The 14,912-nt window shown below is 49.4% G+C and overlaps 1 protein-coding gene across 2 annotated transcripts; it reads left to right on the top strand.

Annotated features, from left to right (window-relative positions):
• Positions 1–1,893: 1,893 nt before the first annotated feature.
• Positions 1,894–11,034, top strand: NIT1 (nitrilase 1). 2 transcript variants are annotated; one of them, XM_078609859.1, is made up of 8 exons: positions 1,894–1,971; positions 2,613–2,769; positions 4,080–4,222; positions 6,789–6,889; positions 8,148–8,281; positions 8,380–8,505; positions 10,287–10,580; positions 10,729–11,034. In XM_078609859.1, the coding sequence occupies exons 2-7, from the start codon at positions 2,635–2,637 to the stop codon at positions 10,548–10,550; spliced, it is 903 nt and encodes a 300-aa protein (XP_078465985.1). In that variant the 5' UTR covers positions 1,894–1,971; positions 2,613–2,634; the 3' UTR covers positions 10,551–10,580; positions 10,729–11,034. The 2 variants fall into 2 exon arrangements, with proteins under 2 accessions (XP_078465985.1, XP_078465984.1); XM_078609858.1 differs by having other exon boundaries at positions 1,935–2,426.
• Positions 11,035–14,912: the final 3,878 nt, after the last annotated feature.

The following is a 14,912-nucleotide window of genomic DNA, read 5'->3' as shown; positions in this document are numbered from 1 at the left end:
AAACTCTAATAAACAGAAAGGCGCCCGAGTACTCAACCAAGCAAAGAGGCGCTTTGCTACGAGGCGCATTGCCACGAGGCATGGGTGTTAGCAGGCTCGTCTCGACGCGCTGCCCGTAGCAGGGATTGGAGTGAGTGCTGTGATCACTGTGCCGGCTGGTCTCTCGTGTGTTTGTAAAAGCCTGCGCCCTGTGTGTGCGCGCGGCTGCCTCGCGTAGACATTGCCATGATCGCTGCTGGGTCCACAGCAGAGTGGATGCACAACACGTGGCTCCTTGTCACTCATCTTCCCATCGCCCCCACCGGCTCTCTTCCACCACCACTTAGCCTCACCCCCTCCTCCACTCACCTCCACCACCATCCACTCCCTCCACCACTCACCTCCACCCACTCCCTCCACCACTCACCACCACCACCCACTCTCTCCACCACTCACCTCTACCCACTCCCTCCACCACTCACCTCCACCCAGTCCCTCCACCACTCACCTCCACCCACTCCACCACCACCCACTCCCTCCACCACTCACCACCACCCATTCCCTCCACCACCCACCACCACCACCCACTCCCTCCACCACTCACCACCACCCACTCCCTCCACCACTCACCACTACCCACTCCCTCCACCACTCACCTCCACCCACTCACCACCACCCACTCCCTCCACCACTCACCACCACCCACTCCCTCCACCACTCACCACCACCCACTCCCTCCACCACTCACCACCACCACCCACTCCCTCCACCACTCACCTCCACCACTCACCACCACCACCCACTCCCACCACTCACCTCCACCACCACCCACTCCCTCCACCACTCACCTCCACTCACCACCACCCACTCCCTCCACCACTCACCTCCACTCACCACCACCCACTCCCTCCACCACTCACCACCACCCACTCCACCACTCACCACCACCCACTCCCTCCACCACTCACCTCCACCACTCACCACCACCCACTCCCTCCACCACTCACCACCACCACCCACTCCCTCCACCCACTCCCTCCACCACTCACCACCACCACCCACTCCCTCCACCACTCACCACCACCACCCACTCCCTCCACCACTCACCTCCACCACTCACCACCACCACCCACTCCCTCCACCACTCACCTCCACTCACCACCACCCACTCCCTCCACCACTCACCACCACCCACTCCCTCCACCACTCACCACCACCCACTCCCTCCACCACTCACCACCACCACCCACTCCCACCACTCACCTCCACCACTCACCACCACCACCCACTCCCTCCACCACTCACTCCCTCCACCACCCACTCCCTCCACCACTCACCACCACCACCCACTCCCTCCACCACTCACTTCCACCACTCACCACCACCACCCACTCCCTCCAGCACTCACCTCCACTCACCACCACCCACTCCCTCCACCACTCACCACCACCCACTCCCTCCACCACTCACCACCACCCACTCCCTCCACCACTCACCACCACCCACTCCCTCCACCACTCACCACCACCACCCACTCCCTCCACCACTCACCACCACCACCCACTCCCTCCACCACTCACCTCCACTCACCACCACCCACTCCCTCCACCACTCACCACCACCCACTCCCTCCACCACTCACCTCCACTCACCACCACCCACTCCCTCCACCACTCACCACCACCCACTCCCTCCACCACTCACCACCACCCACTCCCTCCACCACTCACCACCACCCACTCCCTCCACCACTCACCTCCACCACTCACCACCACCCACTCCCTCCACCACTCACCACCACCACCCACTCCCACCACTCACCTCCACCACCACCCTCTCCCTCCACCACTCACCTCCACCACCACCCACTCCCACCACTCACCTCCACTAACCACCACCCACTCCCTCCACCACCACGCCCACTCTCCCCATCCCCGCCCTTGTTTTACGACGTCACGTGACGCGTCGGGAAGTCGGCGCGACGCTGACTCGGTGAGACGGGCACAGAAATTTCTTGTTCATGTTTTTGTTTGTTGCGGTTACACCCGATTCAAGAGCCGAATGGCTCACAGGGCTACACCTAATAAATGAACTTGAACCCGCAGCGTCACCCACACACCGACTCGGCAGAGCCCCTGAAGCCGGAGTAACACGTCGTGCTGTACGTGCCTCTCTACCCAAGAGGGCTGCACCAAGTCAAAGGGCTCTTTTCAGGAGGGTGCTGCACTGGGGATGTTTGGCCAACATCGGTGGCATCGTCAAGCGAGTCTAGTTGCCATTCGCTTTTGGGACCCGCCCCGTCGCGGTGGCCCTGACCCCCCACGCCTCTGGGCCCAGACCGTGGCTCTGCTGAACCCCGGGGCCCCCGGGGCCCCTGGGGCCCGGTGCGTGGGCCTGAGGCCACGAAGGGACGAGGGAGGGAGGAGAGGCGCTCACACAGCTCCCAGGCGAGTGCAGAGGGGAGGCAGTCAAGTTAGACTCGCGAGGCGACTCGCTTACACATCGAAGCTCGCCTCGCCACCTCGCCCACCACCCGGTCTCTGCTGATTTCTCTTCCCTCTCCACTCCTTAATCGCTCATTGCCTCCCCCTGTCGTGTAAGTTTGTTGAACTTCTTTCGCGCCGTACGTTTAGGAGCAACCCGAAGGGAGGCAACATGGATATGGAGAAGGCCTCTCCCGTCAAGGGGACCCCAGACGGAACCCCTGAAGGAGGACCCCCACTCGTGGCTGTGTGTCAGCTGACCAGCACGGACGATGTGGACAAGAACGTGAGAGCGTGCGAGGCTCTGGTGAGAGACGACGCCACGACCTCTGCACCACCGCGGGCGTCCGAGGGGCCTCACAGCAGGGAAGGGCTGAAGGCGTCCTGGGTTTGATTGCCCACCCGGGCGCCTGTCTGCATGGAGTTCGCGTGGTCTCCCCCTGCTCTGGATGGGGGGTTTCTCCCGAGTGCTCCCACAGCTAAAATCTATAAATATGAAAGGGAAATTCGTGAATGTGTCTGTTCGAAATGTTTAAGATACTTCCCAACATACAACAAACTTGAAAATTGGCATGTGGGTAGCTTCCAGACTACACAATGCAAAAAGTATTAAAATAGACTTTTGTATTTGGGGAGCGGGGCTCGCATTAATGGATATATTTCACACGGCAAGTTAGTGGTGATGTCACATCTGTGACGTCACCCGCATGCGGCAGCCTCACGCGGTGTGCCTGCTGACGTCACCCCCCCCACCCTCCGCGTAGGCCGTGTATTAATCCAAGCCAAGAATCCAAGTCTCGGGCCAAGCCGGGTAGTAGTAAAGCTAGAAAGGGTATATGATGGAACAAGTATTTGCCAAAACATCTCAATGCTGAAAAAACACCTCTACATAACTCGTAGCAGCGAATACTTGGCAAGACCCTTCTGATATCGTCTGACTCGGTGAGGCTTTCTTGCTTAATAATAATTAATTAATCAACCTCCATCATGGTTACCGGTGCCATGACCATTAACACCATCAGTACCATTAACACCATCAGTACCATGAACGATGTTCGCAATATTGCAATCAACTTTATCCCTTGAACAAGATCATTATTACCGTCAAGACCATTATCACAACATTATTTTTGTGTTTAGTTCTTCCTCCACACCTCCGATTAGCACGGTTGGCTACGTACGATGCAAAAGAAGTTCGACATTGGGCATACTAACCGTCACGATTATTTCTGCAGAACAGTATTCGACTCTACAAAATGGTTTACAATGCATTGGATATAATACAGTATACAAATAAAAAGCAACAGGATGTGAGATCAATACTCAAAAACGCTTCCATGTTATACTGGGATCACATGACGCAAGTAACAGCATGGGGCATAGAAGAGGAGTCGGACGAGGAGATACTGTTCCCCGAGTCTATTCATAGAAGCATAACATTTCGGAACATGGGAGTAGATTAATAAATGCATGAATATAGATGGAGAAGGTATGAGCTATTTCATATTTACTGATGACGTGGAGGAGCGTGGCTAGTGAAATCGGATAAGGTGATGGCCAGAAATCGAGTAATGGTCGGAGAGGGGGATGTGTTGATGTGCGTGTGTGTGAGTGCAGGTTTGTCGCGCATCTGTGAGAGGCGCACGTGCCGTGTTTCTTCCCGAGGCGAGCGACTTCCTCTGTGGGAGTGGATCACAAGCTTCAGGACTCACTCAGAGTCTGGACGGACCCATCGTGCAGGCCTTCAGAGACATGGCTAGGTACAGCCCCAAACCCGGCCCTGCACAGGGCCTGCACAGGGTTTGGCTATCTGGGTGTGTTGTACACTCCAGGCAGCATGAGGTGTGGGTGTTGAGTGTTGTATTACAGGTAACATACCTGGGCAGTGTGCTTATGACTAGCTCTTTTTGACAGAAGAGGTTTCACTCAGAATCAGTCGTGTGGAATCACTGGCGGAGCCAGTGGAGGGGGGTGGCACGTGCCCCCCCCAATGATCCGATCGAAATCCCTAATTTCGATCAGATCATTGGGGTTTATTAGTAATAAATCGGCATTTTGCGACCCCCACTATGACTGTGTAACATATTATTACATGCCAGGGACTCTATGAGATGATAGGACAATAGTCTGAGTCCATAATTGGCAATAAGTAACGGCAAAGCAGTTATTAGTGACTCACAGAATTGTGCGCAGTTGCGTGTACAGTACACGACTTCCCTGAAGGCATTCCTTCAGCGAGCGCGATGCCGATCACACAAGGTTCGAATTCGACCCTCGATCGATGGCAGCGCCATTGCTACACACGCGTCGAATAAAAAGCAAGGGACAAGTCCTTACTTACTAACAACTATCATTTTTCATTGCTGGAGGAGTTGCCGCCCTACCTGAAAATCCTGGCTCCGCCATTGTGCGGAATTATCTTTTCATCGGCTGCGTAATGCTGTATGGAAGCTACCTGGTCGGTCGCTCCACACGAAGAATCAGGTCTTCTTGGCCACAGTCATGCCCTCCCTTCTCTAAGCTTGTGAAACGTGGACCCTCTAATGGATCATCTGCGCCGGTTAGAAACATTCAGGCTGGCCTGCCTACAATCTATTCTGGGTTTAACCAGGATGAATTGTGTGAGCTCACACATCCTTGAAAGATCTGAACACATTCCCATCAGTGAGCTCCTCCAACAGGCAATACTTGGTTGGCAGGGTCATGTAAACCGCATGCTCAATCACCACCTGCCCAAGCAACTTCATTTTGGCTGGATAGAGGGGGCTGAACGGGCACGACACAGGCTGGAGAAGAGATGGACTGATGGCTGTGCGGTCTGATGTGGAGCTTAGTGGACTCGCCGAAGACTGGTACCAGCGGTGTCAAGATCGGCCTTCATGGTGGAGGCTGGCTCATGCAGGACACTGCTGGGCAGTTGGAGACAGTCGCCCTCAAAGAACAATGGAGGGCAGAGGAGCAACGCTCACAACAACGAGAGGAGTGCCGGGTGGATAAAATGAATCAAGTTGGCTCAGTAGGGGGTACAGCTGGTGCATATTCTAGTCATCTCAGTCAACCCTTGGCACCTGGGTCTGTCCCACGACCTGTCAGCAAGCCTTTGATACTTTACGTGGCCTCAAAGTGCACCTGGCCTGGCACAGGCGCCATGGTGACGTCACCGTCACTTAGTGGCAAATGGCAGGTATTGGCATTACAGGTACCACGGTGTGTGTGACTGTATGGTGTTGCATTATGATCTTGGGGTGTTTGGGGTTTCCGACCCTTTCCTGACGATCAGCAAGGAGCTTCATAATCGGCAGCGCCAGATACAGGTGTGTGTACAGAAGTCTGAGCCATTCCCTTGGGTGCAAGAGGGATGTCCTTTGGCTACTACACTACTTAACATGTTCAATAATTATTACTGATTTACAAAGCATACATTTAACCAAGTTGAATTCCCATTGTCATATCTGGGGTGGAGCACCCAGTTCCTACTTCATTGCAGTCGGAGTGATTGATAATCCAGCACCCACCAATTCACTCCATTCTTTCACCTCGTCGGTCAATCACCCCCTCATCACACTTCTATCACTATAACAATACTCTTCCTGTCAACTTAACTCATTAATTCCGACTGTAGGTCACAACACTTCTCTTTATACTTGTTCCCTTTCACTGCTGCGCAATAGAATTTCCTCCCATCGTCTATTTTTCCATGTTCGTCTTACTTTGCAAAATATATATTTTGCAACTTAGATAGTGATTATTCTTTTTTATTGCATGATGTTTTTGGCCTTTGGGCTTGTGCTCAGCAACTGTGTTTTAAAATTAGATGTCTGAGTGGATTGTGAGAGGAGCTCACGGAGCCTTAAAAACATCTGGAAACATTCTCATCAGTGAGCTCCTCCGACAGGTGAGCTACGTTAGCTGGGTCATGTATCCCGCATGCCCAACCATCAGATGCACAAGCAGTTTCTATTTGGCTGAATAGATGGGGCTATACAGGCGTATCACGGGCTGGAGAAGAGATGGGCTGATTTGGTACAGGAGGATTTGAAGCTGAGTTGATTTGTGGACGACTGGTACCAGCGTCCCCTAACCGTTTGGAAGAGGCTAGTGAAGGATGCTTCATGGCAGTTGGAGGCAGTCACCCTCCAGAAACAACGGAGGGTAGAAGAGCGATGCTCGGAACAATTAGCAAATTGCCAAGCAGCTAACATCTGGGTCCGAGAGACTTCCACACTTCACGTGGCCTCGTATGATGTGTTACAGACAGCACGGGGTGTGGCTGTCTGTGAGTGTGTAGGTGTTGTATTGTATCATGGTGTGTGTGTTGTGTTACAGGCGGCATGGCGTGTGGCTGTCTGTGGGTGTGCATGAGCGGGGCCCCACGTGGAGCGAGGATGGTCGCGTTTACAACTCACACCTCCTGCTCGACGAGCATGGTGAAGTGACACTTCCATTAACGTTGTCAGAGCCTGGTGATGTTAGATAATTGTTTAGTAAGCAGCAAGGTGGCTCAGCGGTAGAGTGAGCGGCTCACAATTGGAAGCTTGCAAGTTTAAAACTTGCTTTCCTCTGGGATCTATAAAATGAGTATCACTTTGTGGGGAAGGCAACAGTGGTTGTCCATGGATAGACTTGCCCACCCCACAGGAATGTGGATTTTCAACCACTGGCTAAGGGTTGTAAATGGGATATGATCACTGCCTCAATCTTTATTTGAGCAGGAAATAACTTTAGTAACAGATGGGCGTTGTGTAGGGTGTTTTTGGTGGGCTGTTGGTTAGGGGTGGAGGTGATTGTGTATGGCTAGAGGTATTACGTGGTGATGTTTCGGTGATATGTAGGAATACCGGGTGTGGTGGAGGTTTAATGTTGGGTAGGGATCAACATATTCTTTGGTTTATTCGGTAAAGTCACGTAGATAGAAACATTATAAAAATTATAATAAAGTGAATCAAAATACCACGACGTTTCGATCGCAACACAAGCGGTCGTCGTTAGGAAAAGGGGTTAGCCTCTAAACGCAAATAGTTTTTAAGGTTTGGAGATGGACGTAGCCCAAGTGTATCAGCAGCACCAGCAGCATGGGCGGGGCAGCAATGCCAATGCAGCAACAATGCCTATGCAGCAACAATACCAATGCAGCAACAATGCCAATGCAGCAACAATGCCAATGCAGCAACAATACCAATGCAGCAACAATGCCAATGCAGCAACAATGCCAATGCAGCAAAGGGCTGCCAGGAAATCACTGCACCCCGCTCCACACACCATACTGCTGACGGTGGAGGTTGATTGACAAGAAACGTCGTGATATTTGTATTCTTTTTATTTTTATTATTATTTCTATCTACGTGACTTTACCGAAAGAACCAAAGAATATGAATTCCTGGAGTCACGAAAGTTTTAAGTCAAAATTTAGGGATCAACAGTTCTTGTTTTGGGATGGAGGGTTAGACTTGTAATCCTGTTATTTTTAGGATTAATTCCAAATGTTCAGCCAGCCAAACTAATACATTCTAACAAATTAAAAATACAAATTACAGAATAGAGAAAAACAAGCACATTACAAAAAAAACATGTACAAACATAATCAAGGTTCGTATCATGCAAAAAAAGCTGTCTTTCACTCGAAATAAAGACACGTAAACCTCAAAATATATTTGGAATTATTTTTGGACGGTGCCTGCTGTTCAGGAGAGGTGCGGGCCGTGTACCGGAAGACGCACCTGTTTGACGTGGACCTCCCTGGGGTTGTGCGACTAAAGGAAAGTGACTACACGCTGCCCGGACCCTGCATCGCCCCACCAACAGCTACACCCATCGGCATGGTAACTACACCTCACCCACATCTGCAGCTGTCACCGTGGTAACAACCGAACTCTTCTGAGATGAGGAATGTGTCTTGCCCGCTGTGCGGTACGTGCAGGTCGGGCTGGGGATCTGCTATGACGTTCGGTTCCCCGAGTTCTCCCAGCGACTGAGGCAGAGCGGAGCCGAAGTGCTGACCTACCCGTCCGCCTTCACTCTCACCACGGGTATGGCACACTGGGAGGTGAGTGCTCACTCATGGGGTTATTTGATTTTCCTAAAATATATATATGATCCAGAACAAAGACAAGGCAAAGGCATCTTGCTGACTTATGAAACGTAACTGGGCTTGGGTAGAATGAATGCTGATGAATGAAGAAGCAGTAGCCAATGGAGGGGGCATGCCACGGGATGCCTATTGCGGAGATGGAGCAATGAAATCATACCCTTGTGCACGAGCTAGCTAATTACATTGCAAGACTGAGAGATGTGAATAGATCATGGATGATAAATATGATGTCTTCAAGGTGATTTCCTGCTGAAGCGAGCATTGAGGCGGTGTCATTTGTTGTTTACAGCAATGAACCACTTGGTGACATGTCCACATTCATATGGCGGAGGCAAGTCTATCCATATAACAACCACTGTTGACTTATCCACATTGGTAGTAGTTTTATTGACCCTAGTATGGTAATTGGCTGAGTCAACCCCCAACCAGGATTTGAACTTGCAACCTTGGAATTATGAGTCACCTGGCCTATTGTTGATGTTAACGTTGCTACATATTCATACAGGTGACCCCTGACTTACGACAGCTAGACTTGTGACCCCCCGCTTTTACCACCTTATAGTAAGACCCCCACCATAACGACCAAAACTCGTATCTACGACCGCCTAACGACTGCTGCCGACGTCGAGTTGATTGGCGACGATTCTGCGCATTTCATGCACCATCAGGCGACGAGTCTGCGCATACCATGCGCAGACTCGTCGCCTGATTCCGCTGCTTTGCTCTTCCGTCGTATGCGTATGTACCGTATAGCCGTACAGTATAGCCCGACAGTCTGCAGCTCCGCCTAGAGCGAACGCATCTCTTTCGCAACGCTCTTAATTTTTTTGTTAATTTTATAAAAGTTTTATAGAATGTTCACCTTTCACTGTCTGAGAAGTGGAAATATGATGCACCTGTTTGTTTTTACTGAATAAATGTTAATAAAAGTTATGTTAAGTTACAATAAATGTTTGTTCGGGTTATATAAATGTATTTTGGTATTTTTATGGTATGTAATGGGTTTCCAGAAGGGGGGAACCCCAATGTATAACATTGCACCCATGAGAGGTGAGGGTTCCACTTACGACGGCTCAAATTGCAACCTTCGTCCAGGAACCAATTAGGTCCGAGGTGCGGGGGTCGCCTGTACTACACGACATTTGATTATTGTTATTATTGCTCTTGTTTACCCAGAAAAGCCTCACCGAGTCCCAAGTCTCTTTTTCAGGAGGGCCCTCTAAGTTTTCGCAGTCGAGGGTAACAATTGGTATGTTTCCCATCTAAGTAATTTCAGAATAATATTCACATTTGGACCGTAATGTTGGCACGCAATGGGCTACCTTGTTTGAATAACATCTTTAACGTCCAGCACCTTGTTGGGCACCTTCATACTATTACAAGTTATTGTAAAAAATAAGAAAATACCTTAAGTATTTGGAACAATCATTCACTGTCATAATGAAGATTATTAAACAAAATGTTGAGCCAAAACAGTCATGAAATTAAGAACCAAAAAAAAGACCAAAAAACCAGGCCCAAATCTGCACATTGGAGCCACAGAAACCCTGAACACCAGGGTCCAGTATTGAGAGACCGAGTGAATGGTCACAAACGATGTGGCACACCAAGAGGAGTGGACATTCACCAACAGTGGGTGAGCAACACCTTGGCAAATGTTCATGTCAAGCGTTTTCACTCGGGAATGTTCACGTCTCTGTACCGATGTCCCCATCCATGTCTCTGCACGTGCCCAGCCACTCCTGCGAGCCCGTGCCATTGAGACCCAGTGCTATGTCGTGGCCGCTGCCCAAGCCGGGCGCCACGGCGCTCCCCGCGACAGCGCGCCCGCTCCACGGGTGTCGTTCGGCCACGGCGTCGTGGTTGACCCGTGGGGCTGCGTGGTGGCACAATGCGGCCACGGCAACTCCTTGGCGCTGGCAGAGGTGGACACAGGCCTCGTGCGGAACGTGCGGACATCCATGCCTGTGCATGAGCACAGACGCCACGACCTGTACTGATGACTCATCGCAGCGCACCTCACCACAATGGTACCTGCTGGAGCACAGCTGCCACAGCACTGTTGCCACGCGCTTGACATCGTACACACATCGTGGCAATTGCCAAGCCACAGCATATTCATGAGCACCGTACACCTGTTCGCCATTGTTTGTCATGCCCCCCCCCCCGCGTGTGCAGCTCCGCCGCCCCCTCAGGAGTGCGGCCCAGCCCCCCAGCGCGAGGTCGGGACCGTCGCGGTGGTGGTGGTGGCGGCTCGCGAGCTGTGGGAGGCTGCTTGCTTCAGCAAGAAGGCCATCAATTTGTAACTGAGACTAGGGATTTAATCGGCATCTCCAGTGATTGCTCATGATGGACTCGATTACAGATCCCACTGCTGCATTGAGGAATGTAACACAATCTTGCAAATGATATATGGTAATGTTATTTTGATGATAACAGTTGGGATGTTTAATAAAAATGATTTATCCAGTCTCAAGACATTGAGGGAGGGTCCTGCGTGGGGTGTTTGGTCAATTCTCCTTTTGAGGTATGGGAGGAGGTGACGTATAGTACATGACGTATAGTACATGACGTATGGTACATGACGAACACCGATGCATGCTTTAGTACTCAACACTGCCACACTGAGTGGGCGGCAACCTCTCTGCTGTTATGTCTCGTACATGCAGCATGTGGTGTGTACTGGAATATAATTATCAACATCCATTTGCAGCCCTGAAACTGAGATTATGGTAATGAGGATGTTGAGTGATGCTGTTAATCAGCAATGATAGATGGTGGTAATGAACAAGTACAATCCTTGTGCCAATCCACTCGTGGATGAATGTCTCCCCATTCCGTGCCGGTCATTCTGCTTGTTTACCCAGGAAAACGCATGACTTTTAAGAGGGTCCTGCCAAGTTTTCGCATTTGTGGGTGATGATTGCTATGTCAGTTTAACACGTAGGCTTTCGCGACCAATATTGTTCATAATCAACGATTTTTGGGTTTAGATCGCGTTATTTATAAATGTGTCGTAACCCTCCACCACCCGACACGGCCAATCAGTAAAAAAAGTGTCACGTTGACAAAAGACAAATAGTTCACTGCTTTAGCCCACCGGTGTGTTGAAGCGTGAAACCACAACATTTACAATTTGAGTACGACGTTTCGCTGGTAATTGCATCCAGCATCATCGGGCAATTCGCCAGAATGGTGAGGCTCTGCTGTGTCTCCCGTTCTTATATAGAGCAGCAGCAGGGTGACGTCATCATTAACTCATTAACTCATCAGGTGCAAAGATTTGAGGGGGGGGGGGTTATTGTAATTATATATTTGATTAGTAATAAGGCTATTGTTACGATGCGAGTTGTAGATTAGTAATCATTTGGAATGTGTTCTATTGTGATTATGCTACATTAATAATCAGTTAGTGCTTGTTTCCCTTATAAGGAATTGTAATGCATTTGATTATGATTGCTATGTACTGTATATTCCAATTGCGTAATAAGGGGGTGCCACGGTGGCGAGATGTTAACTACCTTGCCCGGTATACAGGAGGTCGATCCCGACCTTGACGCCCCTATGTTTGGAGTTTGCATGTCCTCCATGTGGTCGCATGGATTTTTCTCTGGGTCCTCCGTTTTTTCCCTTCACATTTAAAAACATGCGTTTTGAGTATTTCGTTGCTATAAATTTGAACATGATAATCCACCTAATTCAGCAATCCGTTGTGGCCAGGTTGCTTATGAAACAGAGTTTTACTGGTAGGAACGAAGTGGACCAGACCACCAATAGATTAATGTGTCCGTCCGTCCGATTGTCCGTCTGTCCGACAAGATGGCCGCCCACTCCCCCTGCGATCTGTGAACTAAACAAGATGGCCGTCGCTTCCGGCGCCTCACGGCGAAACTTTAAACTTCGCTTCAAATTTACTTTATTGAAACGCAGCACGTTTTTTTAACACAGACAAGATACATTTAGCCCAGGACTCAACAAATTGATCGTTTGGAAATGAAAGACTACGAGTCTTTAAATCTCACAGCGTTTCTTGTCAAAGCAAACACTTTTAATTAACGTTACACTAGAATACAGTAATTTTTTTTTTAACTCCTCTATACCCGGTCGATATCCCTGTACCGGTACTAAGTATTATTCCTACCAGCCCACCCCGCAGGGTCCTGTTATTGCTCAATCCGCCTTACTTGGTAAAAAAAATTTTTTTTTTACGTTATATACATGCGCCATGTCACCGGCACAGTGACCTTTTGTGAATGACTTCAAATAATCCTTAACTTCTTGGTTCTTTCGGTAAAGTCACGTAGAAGGGAAGTAATAAAATAATATTCTTAGGTTTTTTCGGTAAAGTCACGTAGGTAAAACATCAAAATTAATGAAAATAAAATAAAACAAAAATCACGACGTTTCGGAGGCAACACAAGTCTCCGTCATCAGGTGGGACCGTCACAGCCAGATTAGCTGCATCAAGTGAGGCAATGATTCAAGATGTAATCCCTTATAAGCAAGTTTGGAGGGGGGAGGAGAGGGGGGGCTCATCAGAATGTGGTAGCCAATGAATGGAACGTATCGGGAGAGAGGGGGGCGGGAGGGGGAGGGCCAAAAAAAATGGGCGACGGCTTGGACGCGGTTGCTGCACACGCCAACACAATGGACAGAGAGGGGGAGGGGAGGTCTGATACACATGATAGAACAAAGGGACGAAAATGCCCATGTTTATACCAATGCTGGCTGAACAATGAAGAGAGTACTGTTAAAAATAACTGGGGATGTTAACACTCGGTAAAGTAAAGTAAAATAGTGCCTGTCAGATAAGATGGTCCAAAAAAGTGTAATTAACTTGCTTATAAGGGATTACATCTTGAATCATTGCCTCACTTGATGCAGCTAATCTGGCTGTGACGATCCCACCTGATGACGGAGACTTGTGTTGCCTCCGAAACGTCGTGATTTTTGTTTTGTTTTATTTTCATTAATTTTGATGTTTTACCTACGTGACTTTACCGAAAAAACCTAAGAATATGATTCCTTGCAGTCACGAAAGCTTCAAATCTAGAATTAATAAAATAATAAAAATAAAACATAATAAAATTATTCTCACGACGTTTCGGCCACAATGCAAGTAGCCGTCCTCAAGTGAAAACCAGGCCTGTTGAGGTGACAGCGTCTGAATGAAACAGCACACGCGCTTGGAGCATGTATATAAGCTGGGTTGGAAGGGGGGAAGAAAGGGGGAGCCTTGAAAAAAGAATATGCATATCAAGAGGAATTTAGCATATTTATGGGAATAGTACTATTTATGCCTGTGCATTATGCAGGATTAGCAACATCAAAGAGAGGGGATAGGGTTAGCATTAATGAAGGGAATGAGTGTTAATAGTATGTAGCTGCAGTAACTAAAACCACCACGTAAACAACTAAAGTATAAACTACATATTATCTTCTTGGTTCTTTCGGTAAAGTCACGTAGAAGGGAAGTAATAAAATAATATACTAAATATACTCTACAATAAGCTGAGTTACTAACAGTAAGTAATACATTACAATTCGACGTCGTAAACAAATATATATATATTTTTTACGGCGTAGAATTCTACGTCATAAATATGCTAAATTCCTCTTGATATGCATATTCTTTTTTCAAGGCTCCCCCTTTCTTCCCCCCTTCCAACCCAGCTTATATACATGCTCCAAGCGCGTGTGCTGTTTCATTCAGACGCTGTCGCCTCGACAGACCTGGTTTTCACCTGAGGACGGCTACTTGCGTTGTGGCCGAAACGTCGTGAGAATAATTTTATTATGTTTTATTTTTTATTATTTTATTACTTCCCTTCTAAGTGACTTTACCGAAATAACCAAGAAGATGAATCCCTGCAGTCACGAAAGAAGCTTTAAATCGAAATTTATGATCTTTAACGTCAACTGTGAAGCAGACATTGGGGATGTTTTACAGTTAATAGACCCGCAGTATTAATCAGGACGGCCAAACCGTGAAACCTGCAACAATCAGCGAACGCGCTACCGCTGGGCGGTAGCGCTGGGCAGTGAAGGTCGGTAAAGCGGTGATCGTAAAGCATCGACGTGGGAGCTGAGAAGTACGGTACAACGTCGATGTTTCTGCACTGCCCTCTGTGCAGCAGGTAGCCACAGCCTCTAACGCCTCTTGGTGGATGGTGATCGCCCATCCCAGCACCGTCCCCGCCCCTCTGACCTCCCTCACTCTCCACCTTCCTCTCTCTCATCCCCCCCTCCTCCTCCCCCCCTCCTCCTCATCCCCCCCTCCTCATCCCCCCCTCCTCATCCCCCCCTCCTCCTCCTCCCCCCCTCCTCCCCCCCTCCTCATCTCCCCCTCCCCACGTGATGTC

Source organism: Lampetra planeri, chromosome 33 (assembly GCF_965212315.1).
Source record: "Lampetra planeri chromosome 33, kcLamPlan1.2.h2, whole genome shotgun sequence".
NCBI lineage: Eukaryota > Metazoa > Chordata > Hyperoartia > Petromyzontiformes > Petromyzontidae > Lampetra > Lampetra planeri.
Note: the sequence above shows the minus strand (reverse complement) of the source record. Positions and strands in the feature narration are given on the sequence as shown.